This window comes from Balaenoptera borealis, assembly GCF_965194805.1.
Source record: "Balaenoptera borealis genome assembly, chromosome: 2".
In the NCBI taxonomy this organism is placed as follows: Eukaryota; Metazoa; Chordata; class Mammalia; order Artiodactyla; family Balaenopteridae; genus Balaenoptera; species Balaenoptera borealis.
The window spans coordinates 129,725,991-129,750,176 of record NC_138867.1 but is presented as its reverse complement, the minus strand read 5'-3'; the positions used below and the strand labels follow the sequence as shown (position 1 = coordinate 129,750,176).

Genomic DNA, 24,186 nt, shown 5'->3' with positions numbered 1-24,186 from the left:
CTTCATCGTCAAATACCATCGCATTGGGATTAGGATTTCAACATATGAATTTTGGGAGGACACAAACATTCAGTCCATTGCATTCACTGTATTTTCTTGTTTCTTTGTATGTCTTAGATTTGTTGTTGAAAATTATACATTTTACATTATACAATGTGGCATCTCTGGAAATCAGATTCTCCTCCCTCCTCAGGATTTGTTGTTGTTTGTTTGTTTAATAACTTTACAGAACTAATTCTGTAATGTCTGTATTCTTTGCTGTGTGGGACCACTGAAGTCTCTACAGTTAGCTTAGTGGTTAGCTAAGAATTTAAGAGATTTCCTTAAATGCCTGCACCCAATAAATCTCCCAGCCTTTGCCTAGGGGCTCTGTGTGTGTTAGGATATACTTTCAACACTCAGCCAAGCAGTTTACAACTTTGCCTTAGCCTTTACTTCCTGTTTATTCAGAGTTGAGTGCTAAGAGCCTTCTCGGGTCTTCCCTGAGCATACACACAGGCCTAAGAATGTGCATAGATTCCCAGGAATATATCATAGCTTCCTAAAGCCCTCTATGGACAGCTCATTCCCCAGATTTTCCTTTTATACTTTTTGATCAACCTATTGTTTGCCTCAACTGTTACCAACTGCCTGGGGCTGATGTAATGTTCAACACTTGCCAATGATTGTTTTCAACAAATGCCCTCAAGGAAAAAGCTGTTCACACTGGACCAGCTCCAAGTCAGGTCAAATAAAAACAGCCTTGTGAGTGGGATCTCTCAGAGAACCACAAAACTGGTCAAATAACAATTCCCTGAGAATGCAGCTTTAAAGAAGCTCCTACTCTGTTCTGCCCCATGCAGTGGCTGTCAGGATACTCGTGTTCACCATGCTTGCAGGCTGTTGGATTTCAAAGCTAGCACAGAGCTGGGGATGAGAGGATGGGAATAGGGCAACTTAAAACACCACAAAGCCCCAAGGGAAATAAAAACGTACATCCGCACAAAAGCTTACACACTGATGTTCACAGCAGCTTTACTCATAATAACCAAAAGGTAGAAACAGCCCAAACTGTCCATCAACTGATAAATGGATCAACAATATGTGTTATATCCAAACAATGGAATATTATTTGGCCATAAAAAAGAATAAAATACTGACACATGCTACCAGATGGATGAGTCTTGAAAACATTATGCTAAGTGAAAGAACCCAGTCATAAAAGGCCACAAATTGTATGATTCCATTCATATGAAATGTCCAGGACTGGAGGAAGACAACTGGGGGAATAAGGAAATGATAGCTAAAAGATAGCAGGTTTCTTTTTGAGGTGATGAAGACGTTCTAAAATTGACTGTGACGATGATTGCACATATCTGTGAATGTATAAAATCGTTGAATTGTACACTTTAAATGTGTATGATATGTGAATTATATCTCAATAAAGCTGGGGGTTTTTTAATGCCATGAAGCTTGATGTTCTTGCTGAGATCCAGCTGATTTTCTTAAATAAATGCTCACAGGATTGCTGTTAGACTTTGATTACTTAACAGGGTTCTGAAAAAATGCTGGTTCTGACCATTTTTGATAGTTGCTTTTATGGGGAGAGAGAGTTTTTGAAGATCTTACTCTGCCATTCGCACTGACATCCTCCACTTACTTTTAACCCTAGGTACAAATTCTGTTCCTATTTAGAGCTTTAGTCTAAATACCACATTCTGTTCCACTTAACAATCATGCTAGACACACCGTCCCCCTCTCTTTAGTGCTCTTCTAGGCACCATGTTCTTTTTTCCCCAATATTCTGTCCTGTCTTCTTGATGCATTTCTCTTGTTTCCCTCTGCACCTTCCACCCTAATATCCCAGCTGAGAGGGGACAGCAGTGAGTGAGTGATGGGGGAGGGGGTCCTAAGGAGCAGAAAACATTCCTTGGTACTCAAGACTTCCCTCTGCTCTCTCCTCACTTCCCTGTGCTCTTCCCCCACCTCCGCCCCAGGTGTCCTATGTGAAAGCCATTGACATTTGGATGGCCGTGTGCCTGCTCTTCGTGTTCTCAGCCCTGCTCGAGTACGCCGCTGTCAACTTTGTGTCTCGGCAGCACAAAGAGTTGCTCCGATTCAGGAGGAAGCGAAGACATCACAAGGTAGGCCTTTGGCTCGCTGCTGGCAGCAAACGGAAGAGTGCCAGGCAGCTCTGTCTTGTGATACTTGTTTCACTGGACCATCCTTCTCAGTGGGTAAAGCAGGCACAAAATAGGGGGTCAAAGTTCTGGAAGTCCTAGCTTCCCCTCCCACAAACAATGCCCTGATTGGGTCTATAGGCAGATAGTAACACTAATTATCAGGTTACACCCGAAGACAGAACTGATGGAGCAAACACTGACCGTGTCAAGATAGAAACTAGCTGTAAACCCAAAGCATGGCAGGCAGAGGGGGTGTCTGTTGGTGTTTTCTACAGGGTGGAAAACATTTCAATTATTTCAATGGGCCTGATTCCAGAAGGGATTTGCACCACAAAAGGTGAGATCTTAGAGTAGAATGTCCAGTTTCCAGGCCTTTGTTTCCTACTTCCAAGAAAAGGGCATCCAGCAAGATTCTCCCCCAGAGTGGATCCTCTCACCTTATGAGGAATTGAATAAAGAAATACTTGGCACACCACCTCTGAAAAGTCACCAACCTCTGTTAACTCAGAGGTTGTGTGTGTCCCAACCAACAAGCGCCACTGGGGAGCATGCAGCCTGTGGGAGAAAACTGGCTCCACATCCTGGTCCATAACTACTTCCCCAGAAGACCTTTCTCCTGCAGATCAGAGAAGCTGCTTTTCTCTCCAGCCTCACCTTCACATCACTTCCTCCTTTGCTCTCTGAGCACCATCTACACTGGCTTTTTTCATAGTTCCTCAAGCACACGCACAGGACGTTAGGCATCTGGTTCTCTCCTCCTGGGTTGCTCTTCCAGTGTACTTTGCCTGCTATGAACCCACTCATTTTCCAGTTCTCGGCTGAGGCATCTTTCCTTGATATCCTAGTCAAGGTTAGGTCCTGTACTGAGGTGTGTATGCCAGGCTGTTAAGTATGGTCGTGCAGGTTGTATCCTACAAGGGCCCCCAGCCAAGGAGGTGCTCTTCTCTAAATCCTGCCCCGGCGTGGACTCTATCAGCCAGAGGAAGGGATCTCGATTCATACACCCCAAGAGGCGGATGCCTTTCTTCTAATTTGCACAAAGACACTGTTTATGCCAACGAAGACCATACTCTAGTTGAACTCGGTTTCTTTCCTTCTGAACATTTATCTTGGGTTATAATTATGCACTCAATCATGTGATTGTTTAATGCGCATCGTCCACTGAATGATAAGCTCCCTCAGGGCAGAGACCCTGTCTCCTCTTGCTCAGTGCTACATCCCTGGTGCTTAACACAAGGCCTGATAGACAGTGAACATGCAATAGGCATTTGTTGAACAAATGGACAAAGGGATAAAAAACCTAATGAAAAAAGAGGAGACCTGCCAGTCACAGAGGTTACCTGGAAGTGTTTCCAGCAATGGTTAAGGAAAACCAGGGGCTCATACACTCTGACCTGTCAGGCCACACCACATACCTGCCACACACCAAGGCCCTAGCTGCTTTAGGTTGACCTACTGAAAACAGCTGTCTACCGAGTTACAAGGTGCTGTGACAAAGGACTCTGCCTCTTTGGTATGTGATTTTCAGCTAGCCTCTTTTGGGGCCCGGCTTCTCCATCTGTAAAATGGACTAAGTGGGTATAATGGGGGACTGTGGTGAAGATGAAATCAGATGCCAAAGTAGCTTTAAGTTTTGTTCCTGCCACACAAGTATCAGGGATTAAAATGATTCCATAGGCACAAATTTCCCTCAGTATGTTTCTTAAACACCAGCAATCTGATTCAATTAACTTCTAGCAGTTAACCGCAGGCGGCAGGCAGACGTTCTGAGACAGAAGATGCCCATGGGAGTTAGGATATAACCTGCGCTGGAAGAGGAAACCATCTTGGGTGCAGCGAGCCAGACAGGACTTCTTGAAAGACCCTAGTTTTAGTCCTTCCATTACTGTCCACCAGATACCTAGCCTCTGTCTCTTAACATAGTCTAAACAAGGAACTGACCAAACACAACCATCTCTGGGATTTACTTTTTATTTTCCCTTTCTCCCCCATAGGCTAGCGTTTTCTGCATTTCCCTCTGCTAAAAGAAGTTCAAAAATTTGTTGCAGAGACAGTTATCTGGGAAGACTACGTCCAAAATATTTGACTGGCACCAGCCCACTAGACTGTGCCCTGCACAACTCCAGGGGGCAGCATTTACAGAGATGAAAATGTGAATGAAGCTCCTTGCAGATATGTAATATGCAGGACCTACAGTACTTCCAAAGGCTGCCTTCACCCTTGCCAAATGCCTACCAGTTTTATACACTAGAGGAAAACAAAAGCTTTGTTTTACCTCGGGCCAGGTAAAGTGTGCCTAAGGCCACTATGCAGATTTGATCAGATTCCTCTGCTTGGTTCCTTCCTCATTCTCTCACAGCACGTTGGTGCTGGAAGAGCTCTCAGAGAGCATCCCGTCTACTCCTCCTGTGAGGTGACAACAAAGAGGAAGGGCAAGTTACCAGGATCCTGGAGACACTGATGGCAAAGGCAAGGCGGCCTTCCAAGACCCATGGCTATTCTCAAAACACTGACCATATACCACCAGCTGCTGCTTATCTGTTCATCAATGTTTCCATCCTGAAGCAGATAAAAATAGTCCTGCATTTATTAGATCTTAAATAGGAACTAAGATTTAGCCCAAGGCGGAGGTCAAAAACTGGTAGCTAGAAGGTCAAATTTGCCACGCAAATATCTTTAAGTTTTTAAGCACTGTCTTAAAAATCTGGAAGTGCGTGCCAGCATTCAAAAGTCACACTTCTAGTTTCACTCAAAACATGGCAGCCTCTGGTCCCACTGGATTCACAATCCCACGTGGTACAAGTGCACTGCAAATGCCTTTAGGTAGGGAATGCATTCCACAGCCCCAGGCTCACTTCATCACTCATTTCTCCTGCCTGGCCCCTGGTGTGCATCTGAATTAGCGTGACCTTCCTTGTGCCCATGGGCTCTGAGTTTGGCACAAATGTCAGAAACTACAAGGACGCAGAATTGGGCTCACCATAAAGAAGAGGTTCCTTGGAGTAAGGCCCTCTGGATGCGGCTTGTACACTGGCAGTGTACAAGCTAGGACCACAGGGCCCTAGGGGGTTTTAAGCCCCAGATGGTGAGTGAAGAGGAACCAGCTATATGCCCGAGTTTCTCGGAGCCTGTGCTCTTGGCCAGGCTCCTCAACTCCCACCATCCTCCCATGTTACCTCATTTGCTGGGCAGAAAGCATCTGGTCCTCGAATTTCCTGGCCAGCCTCATTAGTCAGATTATTAGGAAACCTCTGTGAGCCTCACTGGGCAGGCACACTACCAACCTCCCTGGGCTCTAGAGTAACTATCAGATTTCCCCTGCTCCAGCCCCACGCAGCTCCAGGTGCAGTTGGGCATTCATTTCCTGCCATCTGCTGGCTGAAATAGGAATAGCAAGCTTTTGTCCAGTCACTTCTAGGGAATTTCCTTTCTCCTGGATACAATGTGAAATTGATCATCTTCTCACCAGATGAGGCCTCCACACCTCCATCCCATCCCCTCTCATGCTTAATAGATGAAGAAGGCAGACAATTATTTCCCAAAGCTATACAGAGAGTTAACTTGGGCCTCCCCCTGCATAACTGGAGCCCTGCGAGAAAACATTTTCAAGCACCCACTCCCACCCACCCCACCACAGCGGGGGGGCCGATTTATACTGATAAGCAACAGAGTCGGAGCCAGCCCACTTCCAGGCACAGGGTCCAGTGACTTGGCCAGCCTCCCCCAACTCCTCTCCTCGGCTCTGGCACAAACCCTCTAGTTGTCCTCCCCATAGACAAATATTTGTTGAGCACCGATCTGCCAGGCACTGGAGCCCATCTTCTTTCCCTCACTTCTGCAACATGGGTGTTGGACCAGATTCAGTCATTTGCAAAAGATTTCTTGAGCATTCATCATATGTGTCAAATCCCCCTGGTGCTAGCAAACGTATGGATACCAAGGGGGGAAGGTTGGGAGTGGGATGAATTGGGAGATTGGGATTGACATACACACACTACTATGTATAAAATAGATAGCTAATGAGAACCTACTGTACAGTACAGGGAACTCTACTCTATGCTCTGTGGTGACCTGAATGGGAAGGAAATCCAAAAAAGAGGGGATATATGTATTTGTATAGCTGATTCACTTTGCTGTACAGCAGAAACTAACACAACATTGTAAAGCAACTATACTCCAATTAAAAAAAAAAATCCTCCTGATGCTAGGAATACAACCGCATTTAAATTTTAAAAAAAGGTTGGGGGGTGGGGAAGCTGGGATTGGAGAGGATATACAAGTAAACGTTTAGTCAACAAACATTTGCAGAGTTTTGAACTTCTGCCCAGGAAATATATTCATGACAGACTTTGCCTCTGACTTCATGGAGTTTACAGTCTAATGGAAGAGACAGACATTAATCAAGGAAAACAATGGGATAAGGGCTTTAAAATACAAAAAAGGAAAAAGAGGGAGGGATGTAAAGGGAGCTTATGGAGCACACAGCAGGGACACCTAGCCTATCCTCAGGCTCAGGGAAGGCCTCTGAGTAGGAATTAGTTCAGGGAAAGAGAAGGAGATGGAAGCAGGGGTGCGGCTGGGAGAGTGTTCCAGCAGAGAGACCCGCCTTCCCAGAGGCCAGAGTGAAAGAGGAGTGCAGCACTTTCCAGCAGATGGAAATATCACAGGGTGGCTGGAGCACAGAATGCCAGAAGGAGATACGCAGACAGGACTGCCCAAATCGTCTAAGGCCTTGTCACCATGTAAAAGTTTTAATTATCCTCAAGTCAGTGGCAGCCTATTAAAAAGTTCTAAGCAAAAGATGACCAATAAGATTTATGTCGTAACAACCCAGATGGGTTGGAGGGGGCTCGGGGGGAGATGGGAGGCAGGAGGGAAACTAGGCTAGACGTCATCACAACAAGCCCAGATGGGGAGCCAGGATGGAGTGGCAAGAGCAGAGCTGGACAGGCACTGGGGCCCCTGGACTCCGCCTCCTGTTCTCTGCCGGCCCTGCCCCTCACAGGAACAAGCAGGAGACAGGGAGGCTACCCGAAGAGCTCTCGCTCTCTAGGATGGCAGAGTGAGCCGATAAAACCCCCCAGAGCCACACACTGAACCAGCAGCCCAGCTGAGACTCTCAGCGTGCCTCAGAACTCACAAGGAAGGACCACAAAGCCGGACATGATGAGAGCTGACAAGAGTGTCTCCACGATCCAGATGAGGAAAAGAAAAAGCGAGGCGGGTCAGGGAAGCAGACATTTGGGTAGTGAGCATGAGGCAGGGAGGGGGGAACATGCAACACAACAGGCAGGGGTGCAGAGCATAGGGTGGGGGAGAGGGGGAAATCTGCAAAGGTAAGTCGGAGCCAAATGATGAAGGGCTTGAATGATAACTTGATAAAAATCCAGAGGTATGTCTGAGGTCACACTTGGCAGGGATACAGGAACATGGAGGTAAGAAGCAGCTGTGGTGCCCTGGCTTGTGAGTGGAGGTGAGGCCCACAGCCCTTGCTCCCTCCTGGGCCGTTCACTCCCTCCCCCAACCTACGCACAGAAGACATTAACTGGGGAATGGGGTGGGGGGAAGAGGGCAAGGAGGCAACAGAGGCAAAGCAGGGGATCTCTCCAAACTGTCCCCTGGATTTCTAACAAAACAGCGTTCAGAGTATCCGCTCATCTATAACCTCTGATGGTCGAAAAACACCTTGAAATAGTGGAGTGAATCTTATCCCCACTTAAAGGAAAAAACGAAATTAAAAAACTCTTTGAGAGTCACAGAAGGAAGTCTTCCAAGGAAGTGACTTGCGTAAGGTCACACAGCCAGCAAGTGATGGAGCAGAGACCTGAAAACAGGTCTCCAGACTCCACGCCGCACTCCTATCCCCTGGTTTGCATCTGTTTCGGCACGTGAGTGGCGCCCCTCTATAAGGCATAACTCCCCAGCCAGCCAAAGAGCCTTCAGGAGCCTGGAATGGTGCCGTCCGGGAGGCAGGGAAAGCCAGATGGGCATGGCCTGGCCCCCCGGGGGAGTGCCTTGCAGGGAGGGTGCCCAGCCCCTATCTTATTTTAAGTAGAGCCCCATGTTGAATCTGTTTCAGGAGGATGAGGCCGGAGAGGGCCGCTTCAACTTCTCTGCCTATGGGATGGGCCCGGCCTGCCTTCAGGCCAAGGATGGCATCTCGGTCAAGGGCGCCAACAACAACACCACCACCAACCCACCTCCTGCGCCATCTAAGTCCCCGGAGGAGATGCGAAAACTCTTCATCCAGAGGGCCAAGAAGATTGACAAAATCTCCCGCATCGGCTTCCCCATGGCCTTCCTCATCTTCAACATGTTCTACTGGATCATCTACAAGATCGTCCGCAGGGAGGATGTCCATAACCAGTGACGGGTCTGGGATGGGGGGAGGCTGGGAGAGGGCAGAGTGGGAAGAGCACAGGAATCTGAGGGCCGAAGAGGAGGGGACGAGAGAGAGGGGGCGCACACACAACCGTCTCCTTCTCTGCAATGTGTGCAATCCCAAATGCGGCGATGCATGACTCTTAGAATGTGGCACTATCTATTTAACCTCGGGTGGCTGGTGGGAGCGGGGAGGGAGGGGCTTTTCTAATACAGGAACTGAGGGGCCAGGGAGGAAGGGGAGGGTTCGGGGTGGGTCGGGGGGAGTGGGAGAAAACAGCTTTCAAAAATTTGAGTCCGTGGGCTGTGCAGTTTTCCTGTTTGGAAGGAGCGTGCAGTCTGCCCCAGAGCAGAAGGGAAGCAATATAATATAGGATATATATTCATGCTTAATATTAATCCAAAACCACAAGAACAAAAGATTTCTTTCTTAACCTATCAGCCTAGTAACTGCTTAAATTTTTAAAGTCACAGAAGTGATGGACAATTTTTCCCAGAGTGGAAACAGTCACAAATAAGCTTGCTCTGGTGTGTGTCCCACATCACACCCCTCCAAACGCCATGCCTATCTTCAAACTGGCCCAGGCGGACTCATGCCAAAAAGCCATTCCGCCTCTGCTTCAAGAAGGTCGTGCGGCCCAGGCATGGGTAGTGGAAATGGGGAAAAGTGGAGAGAAGAGAAGGGAGTGACTAAAGAGATGGGACATTTCCGAGGCCCGAAGAATGAGAACCCATCCTCACGTCTCCAGGCTGAGGACCTCTCTTTGAGCTGCCCCTCTCTGAGCCCTCACGCTTATTTGCTTCACCACCCACCCCACTTACCCTCCACCACCACCCAGAAATGGCCGCCGTGGTTTTTCTCATCATATTGCCAATATGCAATCTTTTTTATGGTTAAAAAAAAAAACGTAATAATCTCAAGAAATAATATGCAGATAGACTGAGTATAAACAGATGCACTTTTTTCAGATGTCTATTTTTGGGGAGAGTCTCTGGAATTGCAAGTGGGTGTATGTTTGGGAAGGTGGGGTCCATAGGATGAAACAGATGCATTATATCGTGGTTATACAGAGTGAAGTTTTGCGAGGTGAAAGGGTAGCAGTGAGGCTGCTGCCACTTAGATGTGTGTATACGGGTGGAAAGACAGTAATGTTTATAAAGTCTGTTCATTATATTCTGACATTTCATATACCACAAAGAATGTGGGAAGCTTGGCGGGGAAGACCCCATTATATTTTTATAAGTCTTTTTTTTTTGTTTTCCTTTTTGGTGCTTTGTTTGGCTTTAACATTTCAGAAAGTTAGACAAACATTTCTCTCTCCTTCTAACTCTGAAGTGCCAGAACTATCCAAGATAGCTAGGGATATCTTGGGATAGTTCTGCGGAAAAAGGAGAGAGCCTGCGAAGTGAACTGCGGGGAGTGGGGGAGCCCGCTCAAGGACACAGATGTTCACAGATGGGAGGTCTTCAAGGTGGGCCGCAGAATTAGAGGGGAGCTCTGTCCAGCAGCCTCTGGCCCACCCTCTGTCAACACCACTGCACCTGAAATGACTGCACTGTGGCTTGTGGCATCCTCCCTGCTATGGCCCGTGACCAGAATACTGGGGTTACATTTCTTTCTTTGCACTTTAGTGGATCAAAGTGGTAGGCAGCTGGTGAGACACAGCTGACAGTCAGTTGTACTGAGCCTTGGGGTTCACTTGTGCCTTTAGAGTATCCCCAACTTAGGGCAGGACAGAGATGAGACACTGGGAACCTACCTCCTCCCTAAAGCACCTTTCCCAGAGGAAATTTCTCCCATTCCCTATGCCCATAACTAATGCCCATAGAAGCCCAAAGAAGCAGGTTAAGACAAGATCCAGAAGTGATTTAGGTAAAGAAAATGCACTATGCAGCCAAAAAAGGATTTGGCTTTGTGGCTTTAATGAAAAAGCTGTTTACATCCAAGCTCGAAGGTTAATCAATCATTGCCTTCCCTTCTCTTGGCCTGTGTAGACCAGAAAACTAAACTGTATTCTAGCCTTGGAGGATGTGGGATGGAACCCGGAATCCTTTTTTCTAAGAAGCATTGAGGGATGGGAGCCAAGTGAGTAGGAGTCTCTCATGTAAGACCATCCTTTTCCCCACCACTAACATGTGTCTGAAGGAGGAAAAGTTAAATAGAGGGACTTGAACAAATACTACCAGTTCAAGACTAGAATATCAGCCTTTGAACTGCTATTAGCACCTTTCATGAGCACTATATTCACTTTATTTAAGGGAGAGGGGAAAAAACCCTCAAATCTCAAGTGGTGTATGGGTCTCTGGAAAGGCTATCATCCCCTTTCACTAGCACTTTATTCAATTTAGGGGGCAAATCATTTTTTAATGAAAAAAAATTAAAGAACCCCTTCTCTCTACTTTACTCATTATTAGACTAAATTCAGAATGTCTGAAGTCTAGGTGAATCAGGCAACAAATGCGCTAGGCCACTATCAGGAACTAAAGACTGGTGTACCAATTGTTCTAAGACATTTTTCCTCCACTCAAACTGCAAAATCACACTATACTCCTTGTATGAGGTGTCTGGAATCTCCTCGAGACAGAGAAATCACTGGGCCATTTGCCCAACCTCTGCTGGATCCCTGAACTTCTGCCACAATAGTCAACCTCTGTGTCCACTGGGTGCTGCCAGGTCTAGTTGATAGTATCCAACAGACAACAGAATCATCTCTCTGAGACACAGAGGGGATGAAATCTTCTCTCAGACTATTCCAAACACAGCATCTCTCATAGAAAGTAAATGTGAGCGGATGCATGACAGCAGTGAAAAGAAGCTTGTGAATTTTAGTCCTGCCACTAATATGCTGGGTGACCTTGGGTAAATCACTAAGCTCTGGTTTCTGTAAATACATAATGGGGAGAGTGGTACAGGTGATTTCCACCTCCCTCCTGGCACTGACTGCTCTATGTGCTTGAACTGGTCTATAGGAAGTTCACACAACAGAAAGTTTAATGTCACTTTGATTTCTGAACTCTCCGGGTGGCTATGAATGTACCTATGCACACGTATATGGACACACACAATTCTTGTTGCCTTTCTTTGGACAATTTGCAGATGTGTTTTTCCTTTCGCTCCACTTTATCAAAGGTGAACAATGGTGGGGAAAGAACATCAATCATTATAATGTCAAAAATCCCATCATGAATGAGGAATGGAGCATGCTCAAGGAGAACACATTATCATTAATGTATAATGTAGTAAGGATTTAGCAACTAGTTACGTGGATTTCATCATTACAGAAAATCAAACTAGGTAATTTAAGCCAAATTTTTTTTAGTTGGCTTTAACAAAAAGGGCAATACTTCCTTAATTTCCTCTTCAGTTTGTGCACAGAGGACATCATGCCTTGGGACTATAGATGCCAAGTGCTATGGTACAGAGAAAACTGATTTAGGTATAATGAGTGGTTTATTGGTTTTCAAACCCTTTACCTGTATAGACCAGTATTTCTGCATGAAGGAAGAACTGCATACTGGCATAGACGAATGGGTGATTTCACCCACCTCCCAAACTGCAGCTATTCCTAGGAGCCAAATTCAGGAGAAAGCGATTAAGCAGATAATAATACCAATAACTTCTTATCGATTAGCTTACAACATGTCTCATTTTTCAAGACCAGCCAAAATAAATGGCTCAGCTCTGCCATCCTCTGGTCCTTTCAAATATTCAAGAGTCCATTCTTGACTAACGCTACAGGGAGTGACCAAGGACAGGCATGAATAGAACAAAAAATGTGTGTGTGTATATGTGAGAGAGATACCTTGAACTTAACTCTATTTTTAGTTTGTCTACAAAGACAAAAGGTCATTTGATCCAAATTATTTCTTCTTCTAAGCTGTCAATAAATAAGAAATGTATCCCTCTAAGAAGTTCACCAATATTTTTCATAGGCTACTTTTTTCATACTGGGGAGAAAATATATATGACGGGAGATGGTTCCTTTCTTTGAAAGTATGCGCTTTTATGAACGTCATTAAAAAGAGATGAGATGGTGTTTTGTGAGGCTCGATATTAGATTGCAGAGTAGGTTGGTGCCCCAGCTAAGCTGGTACCATCGCTAATAACAGTCTTATGAAAATTAAGATTCCTTAGTTAATTGCAACATACCAAAATTGAAGGGAGTTATCATGTCTGCAGTAAGTGCCTCCTTAGGAGAAGCTGGCAAGCAGCGGGTACAATCTGCATCAGCTTTAGGACTGGGGTGGAGATCTGAGATGTGCAGATATTCCCTAGTCTGGCTGGAAGCCCAGCCCAGGGGACGAAGAATACCACTCTGGAAGCTATCAGATTTATTCAATGAGCTCCTTCTGCACATTCAGAAGGCTGCTCTCTACCCTAACTCTGAAGAGGCAGGCAAGATCAGGTTTCCTCTGTGAGCTATGGTTCTCAGGTTGACGGAAAGATTTGCACTCTGAGGGGCTGGTAAGGTCTGCTGAGAAAGAGAGATTGGATCTCTACGCCCTGATATAAAATAAAGTATCTTTAATGAACCAACCAGACCAAAAATTCTCTAAGCACGGAACAGACCAAAAATTCTCTAGCAGGGAAAAGCTAAAATATAATTTAGCTTTTTTTTCTTCCACTAAGTCCCTTCTCTCAAAAACCAACTCCTGAAATTTAAATGAAGAACCCTCCTATTTTCCTGCACCTCTAGGAAGCCAGGAACAGGAGCTTATCCTGACCAAGGAAGGAGTAAAAGACATACGCTTTGTTTTGATTGAGCTGGGCTGCTCTTAACTACTCGTAGCACTGGGAGGCAAAGCATAGGTTGCAAAGGCTTTGGTCTCAGAGTATCCTGAAATCCCAATGGACGGGAAGAACCTCCATGGATAGGTTGAAATCCCTGTCGTAATGAGGAACTTTAAAAAAAATCCCGAAACACTGCCCTCCCTACCCCAGCCCAATGGTTAAGAGAATGAAAGCAATGACTTCTTTCTGGCTGTCCCAGTTAAAGATCTCAGAATGTCAAGGAGAACAAGGGCAACGTGCCAGCACCTCTCCCAGGCCTGAGTAACCTAGAATCTTGAGGGCCCAGACTAGATGATGCCTCTACCAAGTTATTACCCTGTTGCTCCCTTAAGGATTTCTCAGGCTGTAAACAGCAATGGCAGTAGATAAGTTGGCTCATACGTGTGTGCTATTTCATGCTGTTTTGATGGAGCTGTGTGGTTATTTAAAGCAATAATTAAGGTGCTTTATCATTCTTTGCAACAGCAAAGTGAGTTCCAAGGTAGCAATTATTGCCCAATAATTTTTAGGATCATTAAGGCTTCTTCAGCTAGCGTCCAGACCACTCCTTCTCCCTCTTCGCTCTCCACCCCACCTCTGCCTCCTCTCACTGCCTCCATCAGCATCCCTCTTTCATCAAGCTGTGCATCTTGTTTTGTGAAATCCAGCTCTGCCAGATATGCTGATGTATTTCTGAGGGGGTGGAGAACGGGATGCTGGGATGGGGACTAGAATGCACTAGTAGCTCCTGTCTCATTTGTTTTAAGGCTGTGATTTCTATTCTTCCTCTTGCTCTTGCATTTTGAAATTTCAATGCTCTGGAAAATTGCCACTGGAACATTGGGTCGAAAAGTCAGACTACAGAGAATGGCAAGCCAAAAATATACCCTTCAGAGAGCCCAGTGATGAAAATTATATTCTATGTAAGGCCATTAACCAGCTGTAGACCAATACCAGCTAATTAACCAGCTAACTAATAATGGGGATGAAAGACATTCGCTGGCGACATACAGATTCCAAGCGAGATTGGGTCTCCCATTCCCACAATTGCCCTGCTTCCCAGTTCCCCGCATTGCCCTGTTTTAGGCCTGCCTTTCTTCAGATTCAACTGTTTTCTTATGCAACTTCAGAAACCCAGTGTTCTATTTAAACACACCTGCCTCCTGAAGTAGACAGAGGTCAATGGGAAGTGGGTCCTCATTCTGGCGCTACCTCAGGCTCACCATGGAAACATGGGTAAGCTACTCCACCTTCCTTGGCCCAATCACCCTCCTGTAAAAAGAGGGAGTTGAAGGAGATTTATCACAGCCAAATTCTGGATACTTTGATGGGTTGAAGAAAAGAGCATACTGTGTGTTGTAGAAGGTTTCACTGTTTCCACATTGCAGGGTCAGGCTTGGAACCCCATCCCAGGCCTGCCCAGAAGGCAGGTAGGGAGAAATTAAGAAAGATGAGGGTCTTGGTCCTCAAGAAGATTACAATCTTAATTTTCTGGCAGTGAAAGTCTAGGTATTTCACAGTACTGATAAACTAGCTTCTCACCTGAGAATCCCATCCAACATCAGGACAACATTCCACTCTGTATTTTAGCATATATGTCCTGTGAAGGCTGTACCCCATTTCCTATGGCAGTTGTTTGAATGCTCTCTGCCAGAGACTCTGGAAGGATCAAAGAGAAACGCATCAGAGCAGAACTTATGAAATATCCCTGGGGAAATAACTGCAGAGACTCCACGTCCCCTCCCAGCCTGTCCCCCACACACCGTTTAATCGTAACAAGAAAATTCCAGCAAGACTTAGGAATATTTTCCTCTGTCTCTGTTACTCTAGCTGCAGTTAAAGGCAGAAAAAAAATGGGACTGCTCCAGACCATTGGGGAGGTTCATCGAAATTCATACCACTAACTAGGTTATACTAAGAAAGAGAAAAAATATTATAGCAAGAATGGCTGGAGTTGAGCCAGCTCTCTCCAATCGCCCCCCACCCCCAAACAAACCTCACCCTCGCAACGATGTTCCTGAAATTGCTTCCACACGCCTGTAGCTCCAACAAACACTCCTTATAATCAGAAAACACTGCTCCTGTCTTTCCCAACAGGGATGTGTTTATGGTTTATAGCAATAGAATCTCTTCAAAATATTTATAGGGTGACATTATGACAAATGATCTTCACTCTCCCTTCATCTGGCCCTGCAATTAATGAGAATATTGCAGATTGAACTTTTTTCTGGTTCCAAAGTTAAAAATAAATTAATAGATTTCACATAATAAAATAGAAACCATAATGTTTCCATTAGGAAACCAACCGTTTCCTACCCCTGCTCCCCATCACCATATAGCCACTTCCTTCTTTGCCCCTGAAAGATTCAACCCAGGGATATTTAAAAAGACCTCTAGAATGGATAGATGTGTGATAAAACAAATACAGTGAAATGGTAGTTGTATAGTCTAGGTAGTTAATATAGAGAGTCACTGTAAAATTCTTTCCTATTTTCCCCTCAGTTTTCCTATCTGTAAAACAGAAGCACTGAATTAGTTGAGCCTGACGAGTTTTCCCAGCTGTAAAGTTTTTGTTGTTTTTTTAAAGGCCACTTCTCCAGTTGCCTTTTAGTTGCAGAAAAAACATAAAGACTTCCCCAGACTCTAAGGCGATCTCACTCTCCCTTTTCTCCTCTCAGCCTTCCTCTCTAAACCCACTTGTGATTCTCCTAGTGCAGTGGAAAAGCCACGAGCTTCAAGTTAGAAGGCTGAGACACAAGTAGGCAAGTGATCTTGAGCAAGACCATCACCTCTCCAACCCTGTTTCTTTATGTATCTGGGGATAATATTCACATCACAGATCCACTGTCTCGATAAAATGACATAATGAATGCTAACTCCACCCCCTTGATGTAAACCGTAGAGCATTTTCATTATCTCAATCTCTCTGAAGCTCCTTATCACTTCTTCCTGTTTGCCAGAAGAGGTCACCAGAAATCTTTCTTTCAGAATTGAGGCTGGCTCCCAAAGGGCTAAATCCACCCGCCCTGCAGAGCAGTTGATTCAGTGACATTGCATGACTAGCCCCAAGGATTCTCACTGGCGAATTACACCACACTTGCCTCAGAGCCTGTACACACACTGAGAGATCTAAATTCTAGAACCGATTCCACTTACCAAGCACTTGCCTCCCTTTTTCCCGCAGATACCATGAGTACCAGCTAAATAGAAGCACCATATTAAGCTCTGTGAATAGTGGTCACTCACACGTAGACCATTAAGAGATTATGAACAAACCCTGAATATCGCAATAATATTGTTGAGCATCTACTGTATGTCAGTCTCTTTAAATTATATAACTTATAAATTATATAATTCTTACAATGGCCCTAATCCTACTTCTCCTTTTATAGATCAGGAAACTGCGGCTCAGAAAGCTTATGTTACTAGCCCAAGTCACAGCCTTGCGGAAGTTTCATATTATAGAGATGATGGGAAGCCAAGTTTTGGAACAGGCATGACATGTTGACCTCTTCCGCTCATCTGTTTTTGACTTCAACAAATTATTTCACTCTCTGTGACCTTAGTCACCTGCCTGTAAAAAGCTCTTATCTTCCCAAATTGTTGAGTATAAAATCAAGTAATTGATGTGGTAGTTTACTTTACATTAAAATAATTTAGTTTAGTTTACATTAAAAAGCAGTATATTGAAGAGACATTTATTAGTTTAACTCAAATGTATCTTCTAACTGATAAAACACATGGTTCCTTTTGCCTAGGTACATTCCAATACACATAAATTTAACCTCCTGTAATCTGTTATGTGCCAAGGCATACTATCTTGTACTAGACTGGAAATCAAACATCTTCTAGATCAAGAACCAACCAAGACAATCCTTGGCCTTCCTCTTCTCAGAACTTGGTAATGAACAATGAATATAAATCAGCCCACCTTAAAAGGTTGAGAGCCTATTAATCCAGTTTTTGGTACAGGAAGGATTTGGAATTGATATGGGGCCATTTTCTGGCTAAAGGAATAGTGGAAGAGAGCAAAATGAGTAAACAACAGGGCAGAATGGGAATAAATGGCATTTGGAGGACCACGAGAACACCTTGTCTGTAGTCCTGCATGAGAGGTCACTGTGTCCTGGAATGGCTTGGATTTGGCTGGACTCATGGGTAAGGACTAGAACTTTTCTGGAAGTCTTTCCTAAGTCTAGAATCCCTCTAAAACATTCACTCAACTAAGAACCTACTACAAACAATACAAGGCATAGGAACCAAAGATAAGCACCATTCCTAACTACAGAACTTATATTTAGTGAAGTGAGATGTGATATGGATATGAATAACTAATTCAAGAGAAGATCTGATAACAGATGAGGCAGAGAAAGAATTCAGGAGAGGTCTCTTGGAGGATGGGACATCTGAGCTCAGACTCTAAACAAAAAACTATTTTCCACAGCAGTTTACTTCTTAGATTTATGTAACTGTAGTCTCACCCACCTTTCAAAGTGTTAAACACAAGGTAACTACTTCCCCCAAGCAGCTGCAGAGGTAAAGAGGGAGCAGCTGTTTATATGAGGTACCACTGAAACAAGAGTATTACAAGGGGCCGCCTGACCAATGTTCCAGTAAAGGAGGGCCTTCTAACAGCTCTTGACTCCTATCCAGGCTCTGGAAATTAAGTGGGAAAATAAAATCCTAGGGAAATATGTGGACATAACCCTGCCCCACACACTCAAAAAAAATATATTAATAAGCTACTGCTTGTCTCCAAGTCCTTTTGTTCCTGACTTAACAATCGCCTAGGTAACTTGATGTGTATAATCTAGCCAGACCAGTTCATGGGGGTAGGCTTCTTCTTACTACATTGCCGAAGTCCCTTTTGGCCTCATCCATGACTCTTCAGCTGCATCAAGTTTGGCGTCTGGCCTAACAGAACCATCAGCTACCAGCAGTGACACCAGAAAGGTCTTGGCGACCGCTCTGAGGACCAGGGCCGCTCCTTCTGCACAGCTCTGGATGCTGGTGAGCAAAGTGGTGCTCTGAATGGACCCTGTTTAGTGACCGCAAGTCAGCTTCAGCAGGTCTCCTGGCAACTGTTAAGTACTTGCATTTGGATGATTTTTCAAAATGTCTCAGCCTAGAGAAAGCAGCTTAGCCCTTCAAGGTTTGAGCTGGAAGCTCAAGGAGGAGTTTTCAAAAGAAAGTGTCGTAGCCAGGGCTAGAATGTACATATTCTGTGCAGGTTTTCTATAGCCAGGGCTAGAATGTACATATTCTGTGCAGGTTTTCTATAGCCAGGGCTAGAATGTACATATTCTGTGCAGTTTTTCTATCAGCTTTGTTTTTAACCTCCCTACACCTGCCTGTCTCCACCTACCTGCTCTTTATTAAATCTACTGTGGCAAGACAGTGTACCATGAAAGCAGGGCATCAGAATAAAGCAGAGCTTCTTTTCCTACATCACAGGAGGGGCTAACAGAAGTACCAAAATACTTGGTACTTACCAATACTTGGTAATACTTACTAATGTGGAATGCAGGAAATATGTGACAGACAAAGGAGGGTACCATGGACCATGCAGAAAATAAAACATGATATGTTTCACGGCTTAAGAGCCATTTGAGCAGTAGCAAGCTTGAAAAACATGTGAGATTTTGATGGATTGTAAGAGTATTCCAGCAGAAGGAACATAAGTAAAAAATATGGAGGTAAATAACAAGAGGCACAATATAAGGCATAGTGATTATCCATTTGGCTGAAGTCTAATGAATGGTAGGCATGTTTGGAAAGACAGACTTGGAATCCATCAGGACAACCTTAAATGTAGAATAAAGGGTCAGGACTCTATTGAGTATGGCAGTTCTCAAAGACAGACCAATAGGGTATTCCCTCATGGTTTGCAAAGCAGTTCATTCAATCCCCTCTCTCCATTAACTGATACTTCCAGCCTAATTCAAATTTACCTGTACTTTGTTGCAGAGAACTTGCCTTTCCCTTCATCTCAGCAGCAGATATAGTTAACACCCACTAGAAATTCACATCTTCTAGGACATCAATTCAAGCCAAGTTTTAAGCATTTAGTTTGTGGTAGGTAGGCACTAGAAAGGGGACAATAAAGGTACAGTAGAGTCATGGTTCTACATTCAGCTCACTATTCTACAGTGATTCTGAAAAAAGTTACTTCTAGAGTTTCTTCTTTTGTCAAATCTCAAGCCAAGGCAATTCTTAGTACAATGTAGCTATTTGTAAAGAAGAGATTGTGATCCTAGTACTATTACATTTTGTTGATCTGAAATATTAAACAGAGATGACCTAGAAGAAAAGAATAATCTAGCATGTCCTTTTTATTTTCAGTTGTAACTAAAATGATTCTCCCAACCCAAAGAGCATCTATTCAAAGCACGAAATCATGACTATAAAGTAAAAAGGGCATGGAGCGCAAAAAAGTCAAATACGAAAAAAAAAAAAAAAAACAGACAAAATGTAACTGGTTTTTAATAAGTCACTGCTTGTGGAAGTATGTAAAAAGAATAATTTGCCTTTCTTTAGAAAGAATATTTTTGGGAAAGAGAAGGTTAGTATTACCTATCCTAGTAATAGATGAAAGATTGCCCCACATCTTTTTTAGAAGTGGTGCTTACATATCAAATAATCAATTTGCTAAACTCAGTTTTTTCCACGTTAGATATATATTTCTACCACATTTAAAGCTGTACCATGCTCAACATGCCATTTAGTCAGAATAGTATGCAAGAGACAAAAAAACTGGACATTCCCACAATGCATTTCAGAGCATGTAAAATTCAGACTATTTCACATTTTAATGGTTCTACCTTCCAATACGTGATCCATTATAATATTTTTAGCATAAACAACAGTTAAAATGAGATGAGTGAATTAAATCCCAAAGGGGTGCGTCTTGCTACTTAATATACTGGACACAGATTAAATACCTACCCAATGTGATTCTTGCACATATTAAACAAAAGTACAACTTTCTTAAAAAAAAATTTTTTTTAAAGCAAGTTAAATAGCCAAGTTCTACTTTCAAGACAAAAATACCAAGGACCTCAGCAGCCTCCAAATAAGCTTGAAAAACGACACAATACACATCTTCCCTGCTGTAATTAGACTTGACCTGTACAACATGAACTACAAAGTGTCCAAGACAAAACTCTTAATGCTTTTAAGCCTCTCCGCAAGGTTGCCAAAGGGGATCCACATGTCTCATTGTCTGGATCAGTCCAAAAGTGCTGTATCTAGAACTGATGCAAATTACTGCAATGTAAATAACTAGTGTCATTTTGGGTGAAACGCAGTTGGAAAGGATAGTGACTGCTCACTTTCTAAGTGTTCAAACATACTAAAGTGCTCCCAAATCACACATTATTTGGTCCTCTCCCAGAACAAGCCATTTCCAGAGACCTCATTCTCAAACTTGACTGACCCAGGGAACCCACGGGAGGAGATGAATTACCCTGCAGCCACAGTTGTTGTGAATACCCTGGGCCCTACTTGGAAACTGGCCCATAAAGAATTGGGGACGAACATGACTACTTGATATCCAATTCACAGCTAAGACAACATTAATGAAAAAGCAGTGTTAGACTGATCTAAAACACTCCAAAATGAGTGGTAACATCATCAAATAAAGGCTCAAAGTCTGTCACTGTATTTTATTTTCATAATTTATCTTAGATTTAATTTTTTTTTGTTTTTGGACAATTCATCCACTAAAATGGGCCAGTCTCAAGAGTTGCCCCCCAACCTTGCCAAAGCAAATGACTTCTGCATAACTGGAAGTCATCTCCAAAGGACTTGCCCGTGTTTTCCCCATTTCACTCATTTGATATTTGCACAAAAAATCTACCCTTTGTCTTAAAAGTTGCCTGACTTGATGTTTAGGCAGAAGAGCAAATCCCACGTTACGATATTTCTGCAAGTGATTTTACATTTCCTTTTTTCCAAAAAGGTAGCTGCCAACTTAAATGTGTGACACTGTGGGGATAAAAGTTGATTATTAACTTTCAACAACTCCTGGGGTTGTCACCTGAAACCTCACACTTTGGTTCATTACACTTTAACTATTCAAAAAGTTACTTTAACCCCAAAGAACAAAAAGGCACTGTTTAGTTCTTCAGGTCACAATGCCATCATTGGCTACACAGTCTGTTACAGCTAAGACAAATGCAAATTACAATACTTTTGGGAGATGTAAAAACTATGCTGGGCTGGGCAGTGTTAGTTAAGCTACAAAGTGCTTGATCACCCATGATGGAAGAGGTTCAAGATGATTCATACTTCCCTGTAAGAGACTACGAAAAGTCACAAGCCCACATAGCAGTAACTGACAGCTAGCCAAAGTAGAAGACATTTCTAAGTAACCTGGGGACATCCTAAACAATTAATTGGCCCGGAAAATTGGGTCAGGATTAGTCACAAAGCTCCTCATCCTTTCCTGGAAGAAAATGTGACAGTATGCCTTTTATATGGAAATTTCTTTGTATATATGTATAAACTTGGTATGGCCTTAATGCTGCAGTTAAGGATTTGTTTGGCTACCACCTTAAGCAGCATGTTAAGCAATCGCTTCCTATTGTACATTTCTACTTCTCACTGGACTCTTAACCTTGAACAACCAGTTAATTCCCCTTTGTCCCTTATTCTTCCCCATTTTTTGCATGAAGTCATAAATGTTATGGCAGTTATTTTTTGGCTTGTAAAAAAATCTATTTCTGCAGTTTGAAGATGGAATGTAAAATTTCTGTGATACATGTATATAAAAATATATTTATTGAACCATCCATATACACATATCCATGTTGATTCCAATGGAAAAAAAAATAAAGTTTTCTGAAATTTTCCCTGTGGTTAACTCATAGTTGTTACTAGTTAACCGACTTTATATTAGGAGAATTTTTGAAATCTCCCCATTACCCGAGAGAAACCTACATATCATCTGGAAAACATCATTTCACTTAAGACAAGGCTTTATGCTGTTCATTCAAGATATGTTTATTGATAGGTGCTATGGGAGATACAAAGATGACTCAGACACAGATCCTGCCCATAAGGAGCTTACAGTCTAGTAGGGAGGATAGAACACACACATGGGATACATGGTCAGAGCTAGGTTTCAGTAAGATGTATCTAATATCGTGTAGAAAGTAGGCTGGGAATAAGAAGAGGTCAAGGAAGCTGAGAGGCCACTGAAATTATCTAAGTGAGGAGGAAGATGTGAAAGACTGCTGAGGTAGAACTGACAGGACTTAGCTGGACACTGGATTTGAGGAGTAAGGAAACAAGAAGCAGATGACTGAGTCTAAGATGACTAAGACGTTAAGTCTAAGGTGACTTAGACTTATGGCATGGGTGATGACAAACTGAGAACAGAGTAGGTTTGGGAATTGAAACTTGGCGCATACAATTCTTGTGCATAAACACAAAATGCCCAGGATATACTGGGCACAATCAGAAAGAAATAGCTAATTGCCCAGACCGGGGATGGAAGTACTTCAAAATGACTGGTGACTTCCTCCCTCCTCTACCCATCCCTCAAAATTTCCAAACAATCCCCTCCACTAGGAAATGCATAGTGCCTATAATTTACTGAATTAAGTCTGATCTCTAGGCATGCCTCCCTTGTGAGAAAGAAAACAGAAATACACTAATTTATTAATTGAGTGAATCATCATTTACGGATGCTTTCATGTACCTCCAGGAGGAAGGAGGAATACAGAGATTAATCCTCAAGTCCTTGTCCTCCAGGAGATTATGGTCTCATAAGGTAGGTCTGTTCTAATTCTAGGTTGAAGGGTAAGTTATTAGTTAAGAGAAAAGGATAAAGTATTCTAGGAACACATTTTAAAATGAAAGTTGGGACAGAATTTCAAACAGGAGGGACAATGTGTAAGGAAAGTAGATGAGAATAAATTTGTTCCTCACTTCAAATTCTGCACAAATCAACCCCTAAGGGGGGGCTACCCTCTCGTAAGACATCTTTTCTCTTAGGGGAGAAAAAAAAAAAAAGCTCGAACTAGGCCTTGAAAAAAATGGCTTTGATGGTAAGAGATTTGGGGAGATGGGGGTGGCGAGGAGAATGCAGATGCAAGTCTATCTTCAGGGAAGTGAAGGCACTTGAAGCCACGGAATCAGCCATACCTGGCTTGTTAGAGGAACCGTAAGTAGTTCAGCATGGCTGGAGCATCCTTTCGTGAAGAACAGGGAAAATCATTGGAAAGGAAGATTAGAACCCTGATTCAAACATGGTGCTGCCAGGCACTGAACAGGGTACATGCCTAAGACCAAATTGCTGCCCCTTAGGAGCTTACAGTTATAACAATACAAGGTGGAAAGAGCACCACAACGTACAGAATGCAAAATGCTGAAGGATTTAGGAGAAAATTACAGCTGAGTTTCAGCTATTAACACATTAGGATACCCAATAGCTTTCTGACAGCTAGTAGTAAACCCATCCCTGAGGGGAACACAAGTTAATGTCCTTATTGACAACAGGCCCTGGTAGAATTGGGCATTAAAACAGTTCTAAGAAAACAGAAAACTTGGGTATGAAAATTGAGCTAATGAAGCAACGGGGTAAGCATATAAAATGTGGCTCCTTCCCTTTTCTCCCCACATCCTACCCTTTAACAGCTCTGGCTTACTAGAGCGAACATAGGGCAGGATTGGCAATTCCCGAATGTGCTTTTAACTGACTTGAAACTCTGTACTAGTAATCTGGGCCATCTATCTTTTGAAAACTGAAGGGGTTATTATACAAATCACCTTAGTCCTTTCCAGCACTAATATTCTAAGAATTCCAGGGGTCTCCTGTTTCTTGTGGTAACCATCAGTATGGGAAGAAAAACTTCATGGAACTATTCT

General features: G+C 43.4%; 1 protein-coding gene across 1 annotated transcript in view; it reads left to right on the top strand.

Annotated features, from left to right (window-relative positions):
* Window positions 1–23,358, top strand: part of GLRA1 (glycine receptor alpha 1) — a 96,882-nt gene extending 73,524 nt beyond the window's left edge. Inside the window, exons 8-9 of the mRNA XM_082379180.1 lie at window positions 1,977–2,123; window positions 8,218–23,358. Coding sequence (XP_082235306.1) covers window positions 1,977–2,123; window positions 8,218–8,532 — 462 coding nt within the window. The 3' untranslated portion in view covers window positions 8,533–23,358. The remainder of the gene's footprint in view (window positions 1–1,976; window positions 2,124–8,217) is intronic.
* Window positions 23,359–24,186: the final 828 nt, after the last annotated feature.